Below are 18,202 nucleotides of genomic sequence, written 5' to 3' on the forward strand. Positions count from 1 at the left end.
TACTGCTGAAATAGTATAAAGAATGAAAAGTTAAAATAAAAAATTAAAAATCTCTCATCTTTTTTTAATAGTAAAAGATTCTTTTAATTTTTAGTTTATTGTTTAAAAATGCTAAATGAAATTTCAATTAATTTGATAAGTGTTAATCATCATAATTTATTTTTTTCTTTTTGTTAAAATAATAAATTGAAAGAAGACAATTAAAAAATTCTTGGGAACAATTCTTTTTTTTTTTTTTTCAGATAAAAAATTTTACAATCAAACTGATAAAAAAGAATTTTATGCTATTATTAATTAGTTAAAAGCTAACATTTGAAACTGTGATTTACATAAGAAGTATAAATGTAGTGAACATATGGCAGAACCGCCAAATGAACTTAGATGACGTAATGTACGCAATGAAATTTTACTTAATAATTCCTGAAATACAAAGAAGGGACAATTTTGTAATGAAATTGATAAAATATTACTAGGAAATATTGTACTGAGATTTTCTTTTCTCTAAAAAAAAAAAGAATTATCACTGAAAATAAAACTTTAAAATTAAAGGGGAAATATAATAAGCTGAAATTATTTTATCCATTAAATTACATAGCTAAAAAATTTATTGAACTAAAAAATTAATTTAAAAAAAAAAGTGTGATAGTACAATAATAATACTGATAATACCGATGGTGTTGGAAAATTAATATCGGAAATGGCAGCTAAACGATATTTTAATGTAAACAATTGCAATTGGCTCATTTCTAGTTCATCGTTTAAATCATGAGCTAATTCACAGTCTGGTTGTAATGATCCAAGTGAACGTACAAGCTTAAAGAAAAAAAAAAAATGATAAAATAAAACTTTTTCACTTTCTTTTTAATAAAAAAATATTTAATTGAAATGTTTTTTTCCAAAATTTATACTACTTGAAATCAAAATTCGAAAATTTTAAATACAAATTAATAAATCAAAAAATAATTGTCAGAAAATTTGCATTATTTAAGCATTAAATTTTTAAATGTAAAATTTTTTTCAAATTATCATATTATATAATGTTTATTCTTTTTTTTTTTTAATTTGTTGGATAAATGTGAAAAAAAAAAAAAAAAAAAAAAACGAAAAGTCCATATCGGAAGAAATTTTTAATTTCCTAAAAAAGTACTTAGATACCAAAAGAAATTCTTTTAATGATTAAATCGAATTCTTTTAGAAATTAAATTTAAACAACTTTTTCTTTTTTCATGTATAAAAATGTATATTGTAAACAAACATTTTTATTCTTGTTTAAATTTATCGTCCCTTTCTTTCTTGCTTCCTTTTTTTTTTGAAGAAAAATTGTAAGACAAAAAGATATATTAATTTTTTTTTTTCTTTTGAAATTGAAATAGTTTTTGGTTTCTCTTTCATACAATGATTAATGTTTTACATCGCATCCTTCATGATATCAATTCCTCTTTCCCTTCTTTTTCTCTTTTTTTTCCTTTCCAACAAATTTCTTTTCTTTTCTTTTCTTTTTTACTGAACCTTTAATTGTGACTTATTTATTTGTTTGTTTATTTTGTTTATTACTTTTTAAAGCAATAACAAAAACAAAAGAGAAAAGAGAGGAAAATTCAACTAAACAATGATATTCATAAAGAAAAAAACAAATGAATGATTTTTTCTTAGAAAAAAAGGAAAATTATTCTTTCTTTTAGTTTTAAATTATATTAAAAAGTTTGAAATTAAATAAAACACAAAAGTTGATGTAATTTAATAATGACTGCTCAAAAAATAAGTTATAAGGATGATCACAATAATAACGAATAGTTAAAAGTTAGCAATAAAGTCATATTAAAATTAAGATTAACAATATGCAAAAGAAAAGAAATGGATTCATAAGATTTGAATTATATTAAAAAGTTTAAATTGAATGTTAAAAAATGATAACTAACAAATTTTAGGCAATAAATAGAATAAATTAGTCAAATATTGCCACGAAAAAAGTTACTTTTGCTATAATAAATTTCAAAATTTCAATTTATTTTGAAATATGATTGAGAGAGAATATATAGTAATTATTGCTTTTTAAAAAATAAATTCAACCTTATTAATAAAATAAAAATAGGCGGAAATTCCTTCAAATCTTCTTTTTTCTTCACAAATTCAAGGAATTATTGCCCCACTCCATTAATCTATCCAGGAAATTTGATATGAGAAATTATCTGCGTAGAAATGGAATAAAGTAAACAAATAGAAAAGATATCGAACTAAATTTAAAGTTAAAAGATCACAACGCCTAATATAATATAGTGGTTTGTCAACATTGAAATAAAGTCTAATGCTAAGTGATATGAGTGATATCAGCAAATACACTGATATCAGTAGCATTTATATCTTTCATTATTATTATTTTTATAACTATACTGCATAATATGCTGTATATATATATGTGCTATAAATAAGTAATTACTTCAATTTGCTGCTTTCGATAGTATCGTTATTTAAATTGTAATTATAGCAATAATTGTAAATTAATTATTAATTATATATCATCAATCAACAAATGTTACAAGTAAGGTCTTTGATATGATAAGCTTAATATTATTGCTAAAGAGTAAATGATTATTAATAAATAATAAAAAAGACCAAAAAAAAGTGTGTATAATGAATAATAGTTTGATAATAAATTAAAGTAAAAAAATTATTGATAAGCATACAATATAATGCATGTTAACAAACTGATAAATATGGAAAATGATATTTGTTTAATTCTACTGAATATTATAATTAGTGATATTTGATAACTTTAATCGATTAAATAATTATCAGAATAATTATTAGAATAAAAGATTGTAAAGTAATAAAGAGTGAAATATACCGAATTAATAGTTTCGTTTACTCTCGCAATTTCTTTTTGTAAATGATAAGTAGCACTGGAAATATTAGTGGTAGTAGATTGTAGGAAAGATGAAATTGTCAAAAGTTTAATTAATAGAAAGCGCAAAGTTCGCGAATTGGAACATTCGATAGCAAAGGCACCAGTTGGCTCAGATATATACAAGCGCTCTTTTATTTCACCGACAACCATAACACTTTCTAACTGAAATTATCATTAGGAAAAAAAATTTTATATGTGCAAAATATTTTTGCATAAACATTTATTGTAATTAGCAAATTTTTAATTAGTATTTAGAGTAAATTATAAAAATTTTGACCAACAGTTTATATTTTAATTATTCATAAGTTAACTGTAAAATAATAAATATCCAATATAATATTGCAACATTTGCAACTGCAAAATAATAAATTAATATAATTAATACTTTAAATTATTTATGAAATGGATAATTTTTCATACCAAACATTTGCTCATTAGCTGTTTCTATTATATGCAAATTCATTCTTTCTTTTTTTTTTTTCGATTTTCTTCTAAATGAAACGATTATTGGAGGAAATGATAATAGGAAGTGATGATATATGAATATATTAACCAGTTGTGATCATTAATTGACCAACAAATATGAGAATAAATATAGATGGAAAAAAAGATATGTAAATTAGAAGAAAGAATTATGAATATACTAATGCTATACAATATTAAATATGCTGATGTTTAATCTTTTCCTCTGAAAATTCAACTTAAAAAAAAAAAATAAATAAATAAAATTGAAATTAGTTTCATTAGAAACTTTACTGAATATTTTGACAAAATTGGAATTATTCGAAGAGATATGTGAAATAATTTATGGAATGATTTTTATGCAAAGTTTAAGAAATTTGATATTATTAAGCATCATCATTTGACAGTAATTGTTAGTTTATGTCAACAGAATTTGTAAAATTTACTAAAATTTTGCTGAAATATCTCAATTCTAATAATTTTACTTTCATAAATAAACCATTTGTGATAACATTTACGTTTGATGTGAATAAATTTCATTTCTTCCTAATTATATTACCTAATCAGTATGAATGTTTTACTGTAATGTTGTCATATATTCATGAAATATATAATTACCAAATTACCAACACAGTAATGAAATTCCTTCTCTAATTGGACGAAAATTTAATTAACTTCTAAAATTACTTATTAAAACAGTGTTGACATTGATCATAGCAGTAATACTTTTACATCACTGTCGTAAAATAATAGTAATGATAGCATCGTCATCCATTAAAAATGATAAATGATAATTGTAAGCAGCAATAATAATGATTATATAATAATTTAAACGCTATGCTATATTTCACACAATTATTTCAATCAAATTTTGCAAAAAAAATTCATTCAAACTTTAAAAAATGTTTAAAATATTTTATGTATTTTACAGAAAACTTTGCATAATACTTTAATTTAGCTTTATAATTTAACTATGACAAAAATATTTACATCTATGTTTGATCGATATTTATTATGCATCATTGAAAGAGCTTCTAATTAATAAGAATGCTATTTTAATTAGTGATGCAAGATAATAATTGCATCAATAAAACGCTGAAATGGTAGGTAATCAAGAAGCTATTGAATAAAATTTCATTGAGAATAAAGGTTTTAGAAAATTGCTTGCAACATTTAAGAAAATAAATATGAATGAGAAGAAATTCTGAACAACTATCATTCAATCATATAAAATTTCATTCGAAATCCTGCGATTAAATTTTTACTTTGATACATTTTAATTTCAAAAAATTCGCATTATTAAATTTGCATTGTGTAGACTTAGTTTTTTCACATTATATATTAAGACTTAGTCTTTTTTAAAAGAAGGAAAAAAAATTTTTTTAAATTAAAGAGATAAAGCAAGAAAAAACAAATTCGAAAATAAAACAAATTTTGTTATTCTCATAATAATGAAAATAAAAAAGTGAAGAATGTGAATTCTCATCAAATATTTCGTTTTGCATTTTTCTTTTCCCATTAATCAATTCAATTTCAAACAAAATGTATTAAACGTTAAAATTAATAAATGTTGGAAATATTGCGTCAAATTCTTATTGGAAATACAATTTTGAATGCTTTATAAAGCAATAAAAATAAGCCAATTTAGTTCATGAAAGAAGAAAAATCTTTTTTAGAGAAAAAAAAGATATAAAAGATTAATTTCCGGCAATAACAAAAATGAAAATTTTAACATTATTTTCTGAAAAATTCTCATTTCTTCGACTGTCATTAACTTTAAATTAAAAAAAGAAATAGTAATGTTGTATTATTATATCGTTATGTAATACTTAAGTGAAAAATTAATTTCGACTGTTTACTGCATATTAAAGTGGAAAAAGTAAGGAATAATATTAAATTGGAAAGTTTCATAAATTTAAAATAGAATTTCATAAATTCAAAATGTACTATGCATGGATAGCATGGAATTAAACTTTACAAATTTTAAGAAGTAAATTAAATTTCATAAGTTTCAAAAAGCATGCACCATGTATGTATAACGTAAAACTATTCCATAAAGTAATAAAGTAATTTATTAAAGATATCAATTATTGATATTATGCCTAAATGAATATTGTAAATTTGAAAGTATTGTTGCACAAGATAGTCTTTTTAGATCTACAAAAATATGAAATATATTTAACAGAAGAAGATTTCACTTTTATTTCCAGAAAAAAAAACTTGTAAAATTATTTTAAGAAAATTTCTTTTCCTAATTTATTGAAAGAATTATCTGAAATTTTGAAAAAAAAATAAAACATACCAAATTAAGAGAGAAATCTTTGCCCTTAAAGCGAATTAAAGCACCGTTTTGAGTAAGTTTAATTATGCATTCCGTAAATGATCCATTACGATTTTTGACGACACCTTCGTTTACTTCAAAAATTTGCGTTATAAACGCTGGAATGATGGTTGATTGCATAGATGATGACGTAGGGGTAGGGTCACGTGTAGTGATGCACCTTGACATCTCATAACTACCTTTGACCATCCTATAGAATCGATCACAGTCATCAACCGAGACTACATTAATACCGTATGTTTCACCACGATAATGCCAATAAGCAAAACAAGATGATACACGAGTGATACGACTTGCTGCAACGTATTTAAACAATTTTAAAAATAGTAATAGTATTAATAGTACTAGCAATAATACTAACAGTAATAATAAAATCATAAAAATAATTTTTCGTTTTAAACGAAAAATTTTAACCCAACCACATTCCGATTGCATTTTTGAGTATCTTTTTCAGTTACCTTATTTCTAAATTATCAAAATGCAAATTATTACTATATAACTAATCGGAATAAAATCGCTATTGCTTTATTTTAAATGAAATATTTTCTTTTCTAATTTAAATTTTTGTCAAATTCAAGTGGGCAAGTTAAAGACATACTCAAAATATTTTATTATTACTATTACTACTGTTATTTATCTACTTATTTATTACTAATAATTGTTATTAATTGTGATTCAATATTATTATTATTGTCATTGTTGTCATTATTATTATTATTGTTATTACTATTAATTATTATTATTGGCAACAGTAATAAACATAAGAGAAGCATCGCTAATTTTTCTTATGCTTTTAAAGCCATAAATACCTTTTTATATTGCATGCATGCATAAGCAAATTTATATTTTCAGGATTTGGAAATATTTGAAAAGTACTGCAAGTAAATAGTAAGTATGTACTTAAGCATATGTACAGTTTATTTTATCATTTTAAATCGATTAAGTGTACTCACATATTTAGCACCTTTCCAGCTTAGGAAAATTGTATGGTTGAAAGATCAAAAGAAGAAAATTAACTTTAAAAATGAAATAGTTTAACATTAGACCTTTTTAAGAGTTATCTCGTCATATATGAAAAATTTTAATAAAGATAAATAAGTAAACACACACAAAGTAATTGCATAAAAAGAGATTAAAGTAAAGGAAAAGCAAAATTAGACTCCTATAATTTTGAAAAACATACTTAAATTATCAATAATTCCATCTTCTATTTAATCGATCAATTTTGTTAATTTTTTTCAAAAGATAAAAGAAAAATCGTTTTCTAAACAAGTTTATACATTTATTTATTTTTTTTTTTGATAATATATTTATATACGAATTATTAAATTACCGAATATTAAATTTAAACTCGCCCAAAAAATAAAAACAAAAAAAAAGAAAAAAGAAATAAATGGAAAGTTTATTTGAGAAATAACAATTTTATGACTATCTCATTAAAAATGCATTTAACCATTCCTTTTTTATTCGTTTTATTTTTGCTTTTTACATATTTCATTTTTCTGTTATTTACTCTCAATTTTATTCATCATTTATATTTGTAAAATAAAAAACTTTCAAAAAAAAACTCTGAATTTTATAAGTTATGAGTGAGTGATATAAAACTGTCACTGCAATATATTTTATTGAAATATTTCAAACTACAAATCAATTTTCCTCAAATAACGATTTGCCATCACTCTTAATGAAATGGGAAACATAAGATGAATGAATTTCATTTTGCTTCCATAAATTATCCCTTCATTAATTAGTTAAACTTTCCTCTATCAAATTAGTTATTAACAGATGGGATGTGTAAACAAATGTATTCAAATATATTACTGCAAATTACGCACTATCATATTTTCAAAAATGTTTCAACCTGACCCAATAATAGATATTAAAGAATGTTTTCTCATAAAAACAAAGAAAATGGCATTTGAAATTGTTTGAAAATTACTTCATAAATAACAAATAATTACAAAATAATGAATCAGCTAATTCGATAAAAAATGATTATATGCTTCAAAATCTTTTAAAATTCTCTCTTAGGAAAATTACATATTTGTTATTCATTTAAAACTATCAATTCATTTTGTGGTGTGATTTTAATAAGTTTAAATGCATATTCGAGCAATATTTTCAGCAGTTTGCATTGAAATTAATTGGCTAATTTTAATCAAATAAGTTTTTTATTAATTAAATCTTTATTCTTTAAGTCTTAATTAGTTATACAATTAATTATTTTTGATGTTATTCTTTTTCAATGCAAAATCGATAAAAATTATATTTATTTGAATTATAAAAATTAAACTTTTAACACTTACATGGATCAAGAATTTGCTCATCAACAATTCCGGATTCATTTTTGATAAGCAATCGAATAGCTTTACAATTGACATCATGTTTTCGGGATGGCATTTCAATAACCGTAATGGATAGCAATGATGGATACAACATATTCCATTGGGTACGATCCGATGAAAGCCGGAATAATTCAGCCCAAAATCTATCAATAATCATTTGGTTCGAAATATGCGAAAGCAGTAACAAAAATTTGAATTTATGGAAAACCTGGAATATTCCAGAGAAAAAAAAAAAGCAATTTCAGTTAATAGGAAAAAACAAAAAAACAAAAAAAACAAAAACGGTTCGAGTCGAAAAGAAATTACCTAAATATTTTTTTCCCAAAAAACTTTTGAAATAACCTTCGAAGATTTTCAAAATATCAAAATGAATCAAAAAAAGAGAAAAAAAAAAAGAGAGAGAGAGAGATGCATTGGATAAAGTATATTTAACAATAACAAACAATTATGTATAACGACTAAAACGTTTACCAATTCCTAATTAAATTGAAAATGTATCATTTAAGAATTACTTCAACGTACCCATCTTTCTTCCTTATCTTTACCTTACTTCTATTTCTCTCCTCCCTCTCTCTCTCTCTCTCTCTCCCAATTTCTTTCTCTTTACCACTACGACAATCAGTTTTTCTTTTTCTTTATCTAAAAATTTAAATTTGAAATCAAAAATAACAAATAGAACTTATTGTTGCTGCAAAGAGAAATAAATGAACTGGAAAAGCTTTTTTTTTTTTTTTAGAGGGAGCTATAAGCTTAGTAAATACGTACACGCACGTGCACATACACGTACATACACACGCATACACATGTAGATACCCACATATACATACGTGCACATACACATGCACACGCACATATAAAGTACATAAGATAACATACACCTACACTTATATATATACACATACACAGGCATAATTCACGAATGCATACACACATGCACTCACAGACACACATACACAGATAGTTACGACGTAAACAGACACTTGCAGATAGCAATAACATCAACTGTCAGCCCAGCGAAATGAGTCTACTGGGAAAGGAAGGTTTCAGGATGGAAAGTAGGCGGCGGAGAAGGGAAGACGGAATGAGGCAAAGGACGTCGAACTGCTGCTGGAACACATTTTAGCAATTCGTTCTCATTCTAAGCTTATTCATCTCTTCTCATCACATTATGTCCTCTCTCTCCTTCCTTTCCCTCTTTTCCCTTTTTCAATTTCAATAGACAGAAGAATATTATATTTAAAATATTAAAGAGTAGATCAGATGGAATTTAAAATATTAAAGAGTAGATCAGATGGAATTTAAAATATTAAAGAGTAGATCAGATGGAATTTAAAATATTAAAGAGTAGATCAGATGGAATTTAAAATATTAAAGAGTAGATCAGATGGAATTTAAAATATTAAAGAGTAGATCAGATGGAATTTAAAATATTAAAGAGTAGATCAGATGGAATTTAAAATAAAAAAATTTTTCTTCTTTATCAATTCTGAACGTTTATTTATTATATTCTAAGACTTTACATATAATTATGCACTACTACAAAGATGGCGGAAAGATGAAAAGATAAGATCAGGATTTTATATAAATATATCAAATTTAGTATGCATATTAAGTGATATGACGTGTGATAATGATAAGCACCAATAAGCTTAATTGATGAAAAGGTTACTTCTGTGATGCATGCATGAGAAATGATAATTTTTGAAAGGGATGTAGTATGAAATTCTTATTTGATAGCAAAGTTAATTAAATTAGAACAGATTGTTACGGACGTTATTTCAATTTCAATTCTAACATACTGTTGGTTTTCAGTAAAATCTCGGTGCAAAGGAAAATAATGAAGTTAATCAAGTTTGATTGCTAAAATGTTGAAAGGATGATCATTGGATGTGAAATTGTGACATCAACTAATATGATATGACAAATATATTATTTATTTATTTATTTTCTATTATTATTATTAGCATTATTATTTTGCTTATGTTTATCTAATTACTTTATTGACTATTTATTATTTTTACTGATAGTTTTTGGCCAATATGTCAAAATTGTTTTTCTTTAATTGAAGCAAAGTAAAAATTTTTAAATTAAAACTTTCCAAAAATTGTAAATTTCAGTTGCAATTAAAACAAAAAGAGTAATAAAAAAATTAAGGAAAGAAAAAATAATTTAATTGCTAATAAAGCTAACAAAAAATTTACCTACTGCTGGAAAAATGTCGAAAAAACAAACAAACAAAAAAAAAATCCATTTGCAATGTCGCATTTAAAACGGTTTTATAATAGAAAGACGAATGAAATCAACCATAAAATGTAGTGATGATAAATGGGGCAGAAAAAAAAAAGTTTAAAGGGAAAGTATAAGTGACAGGTATGATGTCCTTTCAAACAATCAACCAATCAATTTGGATGAATTTTTTGTGTTGTCACTAAGGTGACGAGTGTGACAATGAGACATGACAGAAATGTCGAAAATTTTTCAAAATAAATAAATGCTATTCTCAAGCAGCACAAAAAATGCATTTCTTTACCTAATAATTTGAAAGTTAAAGGTTAGTTCTTTTCTTTTCTTATAAATTTATTTCTCATTTGATAAAATGTAATACTTGAATGATACATACATATTGTGTTATGATAATATATCATAAATACCATTTATATACGATGAGAATGTCACAAATATCTATCATATATCATGATAATATCATAATTATTTTTTTGTACTACGATAAGATCACGAATATCTATTGTATACTATGATAATATCATTAATATTTATCATGTCATATCATGACAGTGCCATAAATATGATAATATCAATATCATAAATATCTATCATACACTACGATAACTTTATAAATATTTATCATATCGTGATACTACCATATACTTGAAAATAAATTATTGTAAGTGCAATTTGATATGAGAACAATAATGCGTGCAAGAATGATAAGAGTACAGTGATTTATGAAATGTCAACTGCCACCTTTTTTGAACAAGTTAAATTAGTACAAATGATGTGACATTCAAATTTATTTCACTTTCAAATTTTTATTTATTTTGAAGAAAATTTTCAGAAGAAAAACGAAAAAAAATCCATTTGTTGCTAAGAAAAAAAAAGAAAAGTGTTAAAAAAGAAATCAAACTGTTGGGAAGAAAATTTTCAAATTCAATTAACTTAAATAATATATAATAATGAAATACACGAATGCATGCATGCATAAATGAATGCATTCATGCACGCATACACATATATCACAAATTAAATACAAAATGTGAAAGAAAGGAAAAAAAAACAATTGAAAGACCAACCTGAATTGTGTTATTGTTTGATGTTCAGCAGCTATTGTTGTTGCTGCTATGATATGATTAGGCTCTATCATATTATCAGTAAAGCAATAATGACGTATTTCACAGGGACATGATAACGAACTTCCCATATTCCTGAATAGTAATTGTGGCGCTTCTTGTTTTCCCTTTTCAATAGGATTGTAGCGCTTCTTATTTTCCTTCTTCCCTCTTTTTTCTTTGTCTTTTTTTTTCGAAAAAAGAAAGAGCTTAGGGAAGATAAATGTGAAAAAAAAAAGAGAAAAAAAGAGGATATAAGGCTAAATAATAACAAAACAATCTCAAACCTTAAACTTCTGGCAAAAGAGACAAGAGTAGAAAGCCTAAGTATAGATGGAATGAGTGTGTTATAATGCTAAGCTTTTCATATCTATTTTGTCATCATTGATTCTTAGGCTTTTTCTTCTTCCTTCTTATTTGTCTTATCAAACTAATGAAACATGGATTTTGAGTAACAGTAAAATATTTGTTGTAAAATATATTATCAGCTAAGTGTATTTGTTTTATATAAAAATAGCCAAAATAGCTTATATAAAAAGAGCCAAGTTAATTAGGATCAAGATAGATTGATAATTTAGTTGAGGTCAAGATGGATTGATAGTTTAGTTAGATCAAGATATTAGTTAGAATCAAGATAAATTGATAATTTACTTAGATCAAGATGGATTGATAGTTTAGCTAGGATCAAGATAGATTGATAATTTAGTAAAGAGTGATAGAAAAAAGATTATAAAAATGAAAAGCAGAAGAAGCTATAATAATAGTAATAGTAGTAGTAGTAGTGCTGGTAGGATTTAGTAGAAATGGTAGGCCAACCCAAAATTCATATGTTGCGTCCAATGAGAGAGATGAAATGAAATGAAATATGAAATGAATGAATATGCCAACACCGACTTAAGTCTTTACAAACTCTGTCTCATTCATATAAGCCTTTAGTTTCAGGCTTCATACTTCATCTCATATGCATTAAGCACAATATATAGACTATTGATACTTAAAAAATTAATAAATAAAAAAAATCCGAGAATATTCGTTGCGGAAACATAAAAGATTTTACTTAAACAATTAAAATGAATGAGCAACGAATTAGACTATATAATGGATTCTTTCTCAAAAGATATAAACATTTATATTTTCTCTAAAGTATTTCTTATGATACTCGCAACGAAGTAAGCAAAGGGTCAAATAAGAAAATCGATTGGTACTGATCACAGATTCATTCCACACGAAAATATATTCCGAAATGAAAATTATCGAAAAGAACAGGATTGAAAAGGATGAAAAATTATGAAAACTGAAAAATAATATTAATATATATGTATGCTTTATGTAGTATACTTCAAGTAATATCACAGAAGATCAGAAATATAATAAAAATTGATGGTATCAGGACATTCCGGTCTACATTCCAGTCTACATTCCGGTCTATATTCATTTCTTTGTTTGCTTTCTTACTTATTCATAATTTCAAACTGCTAACCTTTGATCTTTCTTTTACAGCGCTAATTTATTGCATAATGTTTAAATTATTCACAAAAAGAAAAAGCTGAATATTGAAAAGTCAATTCGATTAATTAAATGTTAGTGAGAGTGGAAATTTTATAGACTAAAAACTAATATTGATTAGATTAAATAGGAATATTTTATCAGTACAAGTCTGAATATGTAAATGTCTCTGTCATCAAAATTATAACAAAATAACAATAACATCGATTAAATGATTGTAATTATTATTGATAAAGTATTTTTCGATGATAAAATATTAAGAAATAAATTATTGCAATTATTTATCAACGAATAACGAATTTCTTTTTTTATTTCAAAAATTTGGAAAAAAACTGAAAAGCATAAGATTGATTCAAGATTGAACTTATGATAATCTATTTAAGCATTATAATTAGCTTAAAAGGAATAAATTATTTTTTTAAATTATAATCAAGTGCTATAAAAGGTAAAATCAATTTTTTATTTATAAAGAATCAATATTACATATTTCGAAGAAACAATATCATACTTAATTTTTTAAGCTATTGCTATATTTTTTTTTTTCAAATTCTTATAGCTAATTTTAAGATTAATTTGTCCATGTGCAATTAAATTGCTTTGTTAATGGATTTAATGCTAATTCAATATTATTCTTAATTTCTAGTTTCAAATTTTAATTTTAATTTATTGCAATCTGTATCCATCTAACATTCACATTATTTTCTCACGCATATTTGATTCACATTTTCATCCAATATTATTCATTTCCAAATGACAGAGAATAGCTTCCGCTTATATCCATCCTCAAATGTCCAAAAGCAGAAATCGATGAGTGTAAAGAATATAAACAAAGTTTGACTAATCAACATTGTCAACTGATTGTCAAATGGATATGAAAAAGATGATGACAAAGAGATGACATTTGTGAAAAAGAAAAGTGAAAAATTTGTAATTTTTCCTTCTCGAAAGTTTTTTTTTTTTTTTTTGCAAATAAAAAAGAAAACATTTTGACATCAAAAAAATTACAATTTTATAGTAGAAAAAAAAGTTCATCTTGAATTGTTGAAAGCTTTAAAAATTTCAAAAATTGTAAAGTTTATTTTAGATATGTGCTGCAGTAGATAAATATATAAAGAAATAATAATTAGAATAAAATGTAATGTTGAAAAAAAAAAAGTTGCAATTCGAGATATTCTGGAAATTTTAAGAAACGGTGGGTGATACATGCTCAGATCAAATTTCCTTTTATCCCTTTTTCTTCATCCTATTTATCCTTTTTTTTTTCTTTTTTTTCCTCTCATAATTTTTTTTCACATTGTTTTCTGAAAAAGTTAACTGAAGAAATTAACTTAAAAGAATATTATTAAAGTATATAAAACGAAGTCAGATTTTTAGATATTGTTACGAGAGAGTAAAGTTACATTTTCATTTTAATAAATTTTGAAAATTTTACTGTTAGAAAATGTTTAAACTTTTATTTATATGCTAAGCAATTTTTTTTAATTTCAAAAATTAGCAAATTGTTTTTTTTTTTTCCTTGTTGAATTTCTATTAATAAAAAATAAAAAGTGTAGTTTTTAAATTTAGGTGTAGAAATTTTTGAAATATATTTACTATAACAAAGATCATTTTTTTTTTTTTTTGAATTATTTATTAGTACTGTAACAAATATGGGCCATTTTTTTCAAATTATTTCCATTTAATTGCTGCATCTGAAAAGATTTTTTGTCAAAAAATTCAAAAGAATCATTTTCTTAAAATTTTTTCCTTTTTTTTTGTTTCAGATAAATTAATTAAATGAAATAATAAAAAAGGGCGATAACCTTAAGTAAAGCAAAAGGGAAAACTATAGGAATTATTAAATGAATAAGAGAAAAATCTGAAACAATGCAATTTGTTGGAATTAATTTCATTAAGATATTGAACATTGATGAATTTTCAGTGATTTAAAGTTCGTTTAGTACTTTAAGTGCTATTCATTTATCCTTGGTTTAAGCAATGAAAAACATTATTCACTTGAATTTATCATAATTTCTGCATTTATTGAATAAAATAGAAAAAATAATTTAAATTACTATTTGCTGTTTAATATTTAAAGAATACATCGTACTGTATCGATGTTTTCATTTGAAATATGAATTTTTGAAAATCAATAAGTCTCAAATAATTTTGTATGACAGAGACAATAAATTGAATTATAAATGAAAACACTGAATAGATAAATTTACATTAATTTACAATTCTTAAATTCATTAACTAGCAGAATATGCAAATTCTCTGCTGTCAAAATAATGAATTAATTGATGAATATTGATGAGTATTAAGTATACTACAACTTATATTAACCATCAGTAAATAATAAAATTATTTATATTAACTTTGAAAATTAAACATACAGTAATTAATTGATCTGAATTGAAATGAATAAATTAATTTGCATGAATATTGATTGTACAACAAAGAACTGATTTATATTAACTATCAAACACAAAAACAATGAGTCCATTTGCAATGACATTAACATTAAGCATTAAACATAGAATAATGAGTTTATTTTCATTAACATTGAACATTAAACACACAACAAAGAGTTCCTTTGCATTAACATTAAGCATTAAATATAGCATACAATAACGAATTGCACTAACACTAAGAACCACGCATACTATAATGATTCTCACTTGCATTTAGATAAGTACTAAACAGCTATAATTGATGACAATGATAACAATGAAATAATAATTATAAAAGACATAAAATTATGAATTGATTTTATTAAGATTATTCATTAAGCATACAATAAACATTTGATATACATTAACATCAAGCAATCTACAATAATTTAATTTACACTAACATTAATAATTAACCATACAATTGTGAATCCATTTATTTACAATAAACATCAAGCATGAAGCGATAAATTAATTTATACCAACCTATTATTATATTTGTTTATCGTTTATTTTCCATTTTGTTTTTTTTTTTTTCATTTTTTTTTAATCCAAAATTCATTTAATGTTTCATATGTGATACAAACTTATAGACAGGTGTTTATGAATATATCTGCATATTATCATAAAAAGAAACGAAGACGACAAAGTTTTCTTTGGAAAGAATTCGGTATTCGAAATAAATCAAATATGCAAAGTAATCCTGAAACGGCTTAAAAATGAGCTTTTTAAATGAAATATACATGAAAGCTTGGAAAAATGTTTCAGAAGTGGTCTATTTTGGTTGAAATGGAAAGATAACTTCAATATCATCCTGTATTCTATGCTACTCCACTGAACAACAATTTGTGTTTTTGAAATTTTGTTGCAAAATTTATTTTTTCATGATAAGTGATAATTTATGATAGAACATGATAATTTATGATGGAAGATGATAATTTATGATTAAAATATTTCCACTGTTTTTTTTTTTATTTTGGATTTTTTAGGTTTGAAAAATTAAATTCATTTCAGTGATAAAATTTGATAATATGAAGAAACAAAAAATTTTAGGAAAAAAAACTATGAAAATATCCATTCTAATTTTAACGCTTAATGTATTCATTTTACAATCTCTTAAATTAATTAATCAATTAACTAATTAATTAATTAATCGTTTTACATTTATTGTTTTATAGTGTGTATACATATAGAAATTTTCTTTAGAAAGAAAAAAAACTTTAAGGACAACAATTTTAATAAGAAAATTATTTTTAATAGGCTGTCATCTGCTTTCATTAACATTGCAAATGATAATTCATTCTAAGGGACTGATGAAGTGATAAAACATGATACCACTGATTGATAATTGTAATTGTTAACCTTTTAAATCTCGAAATGATAACCTTTAGCATAACAACCGATGATATCAATAATAAAGTTTTTTGTTATAAAATAATGTCTCTACTATGTTTCGCTGTCCGAAATACTTCTAAAAATCATCAGTGATTTAAATAAACTTATACTATGGCTAAAGTTGATAAGAAGATAGTAATTAATTGATTGCATTGGTCGAAGGGAAAATTAAAAAGTAAACAAAAAAAAAAAAAACGAAAAACGAAAACAATTAGTTGTAGGCATTTAATTGTATTACATTTTATTAATTTTTTTTATCGAAGCTAATATTTCTGTTAACTTTTAGATAATTATAAAATTCCATAAAAGTGCCGTAATTTTATACTTTATAATTTTATAAACTTAGCTTTGATTTAGTATATTAAAAAATCAAAAAAAAAAAATCACAAATACTGCACCAATAAAATTAATTAATCAATTGGCTGTTGCGAATAATTTAGTCTCAAATCATGCAGTAATTAGGCTTAAGCATAATTAAGAAATAAGCTTAAATAACTTCAAACAAAGTAATCAAACAGAGTATGTCTCAATTAGTGGATGTATAGAATCAGCTAAAAATTAAAAATTTCAAAATTGAAAAACACAAATTTAAACAAAATATATTATCCATTTAAAAATAGAAGAAAGCTATTTAAAAAACGATTAGTTCAAGTGTGACTTCATTTCATTTTTTGGAAACTTTTTAATTTTTAAAAATTTTCACTCTTTTCTAATTTGCACCTATCCGGCATAACGTAAAATTTAATTATTGGTATAAAAGTTTCATTGGATGAGATTCAAATAATTTCATTTCTTCCTAATTTCTTTGTCGATACTGTAAATAAAATGGATGAAAATAATGAAAGTCAAAAGTAAGAATTATAAAAAACAAGGAATAACAATTTAATTTCATTCTAAATTCTATATTTCTTATCAGTGTATTAATGTCACTTTGATTTTAATCTGTCAAAAATTTTTTTAATTCTAAGTTAATAATTACTGAAGTGTATTCTTCAAAGAAAACTGATTGTTTACAGTAATTTTTTAGCTTAATATTAAATTTGTTTTCTTTTTTTTTTTTTTTTTTTTTTAAATTCATTTGATTTAATTTTATTTAAAAGCAAAACAATCTTTGCATTTTTTTTATTTTGGTAACTCAAATTTTTCGAATATTCTTGATAATAATGTTGGATTTATCTTTGCGATAATTTAACATAATAAAATCGTTTTGTATTTTACAACTGAAATAGAATTAATAAAACCTAAAATTTAAAATAAAAATTTAATTTATAGGAAAAATTTTGTCTTTTTCATTCTTCCCTTTTTTTCTGCTACTACTTTTTACTAATTGCAATATTTTTCATCAATTCTGGCCACCAATCATTTCCAATTTTCCATTATCTCAAAAAAAAAAAAAAGAAAAGAAAAAAGAAAAAAATAAATCAGGAATAGAAGATATAACATCTTTCATTTGCTATAAATTAAATCTC

At 23.6% G+C, this 18,202-nt stretch overlaps 1 protein-coding gene across 1 annotated transcript; it reads right to left on the minus strand.

The window, feature by feature from the left end:
* Positions 1 to 309: 309 nt before the first annotated feature.
* Positions 310 to 8,210, minus strand: Bma-tiam-1.1 (Uncharacterized protein; the record flags this gene model as incomplete). Its single annotated transcript, XM_043080022.1, has 5 exons — positions 310 to 420; positions 670 to 813; positions 2,846 to 3,067; positions 5,670 to 6,004; positions 8,015 to 8,210. Coding segments are annotated over 5 exons (1,008 nt in total), but the record flags the coding sequence as incomplete, so codon positions are not given.
* Positions 8,211 to 18,202: the final 9,992 nt, after the last annotated feature.

Source organism: Brugia malayi, assembly GCF_000002995.4.
Source record: "Brugia malayi strain FR3 genome assembly, contig: Bm_v4_Chr3_scaffold_001, whole genome shotgun sequence".
NCBI lineage: Eukaryota > Metazoa > Nematoda > Chromadorea > Rhabditida > Onchocercidae > Brugia > Brugia malayi.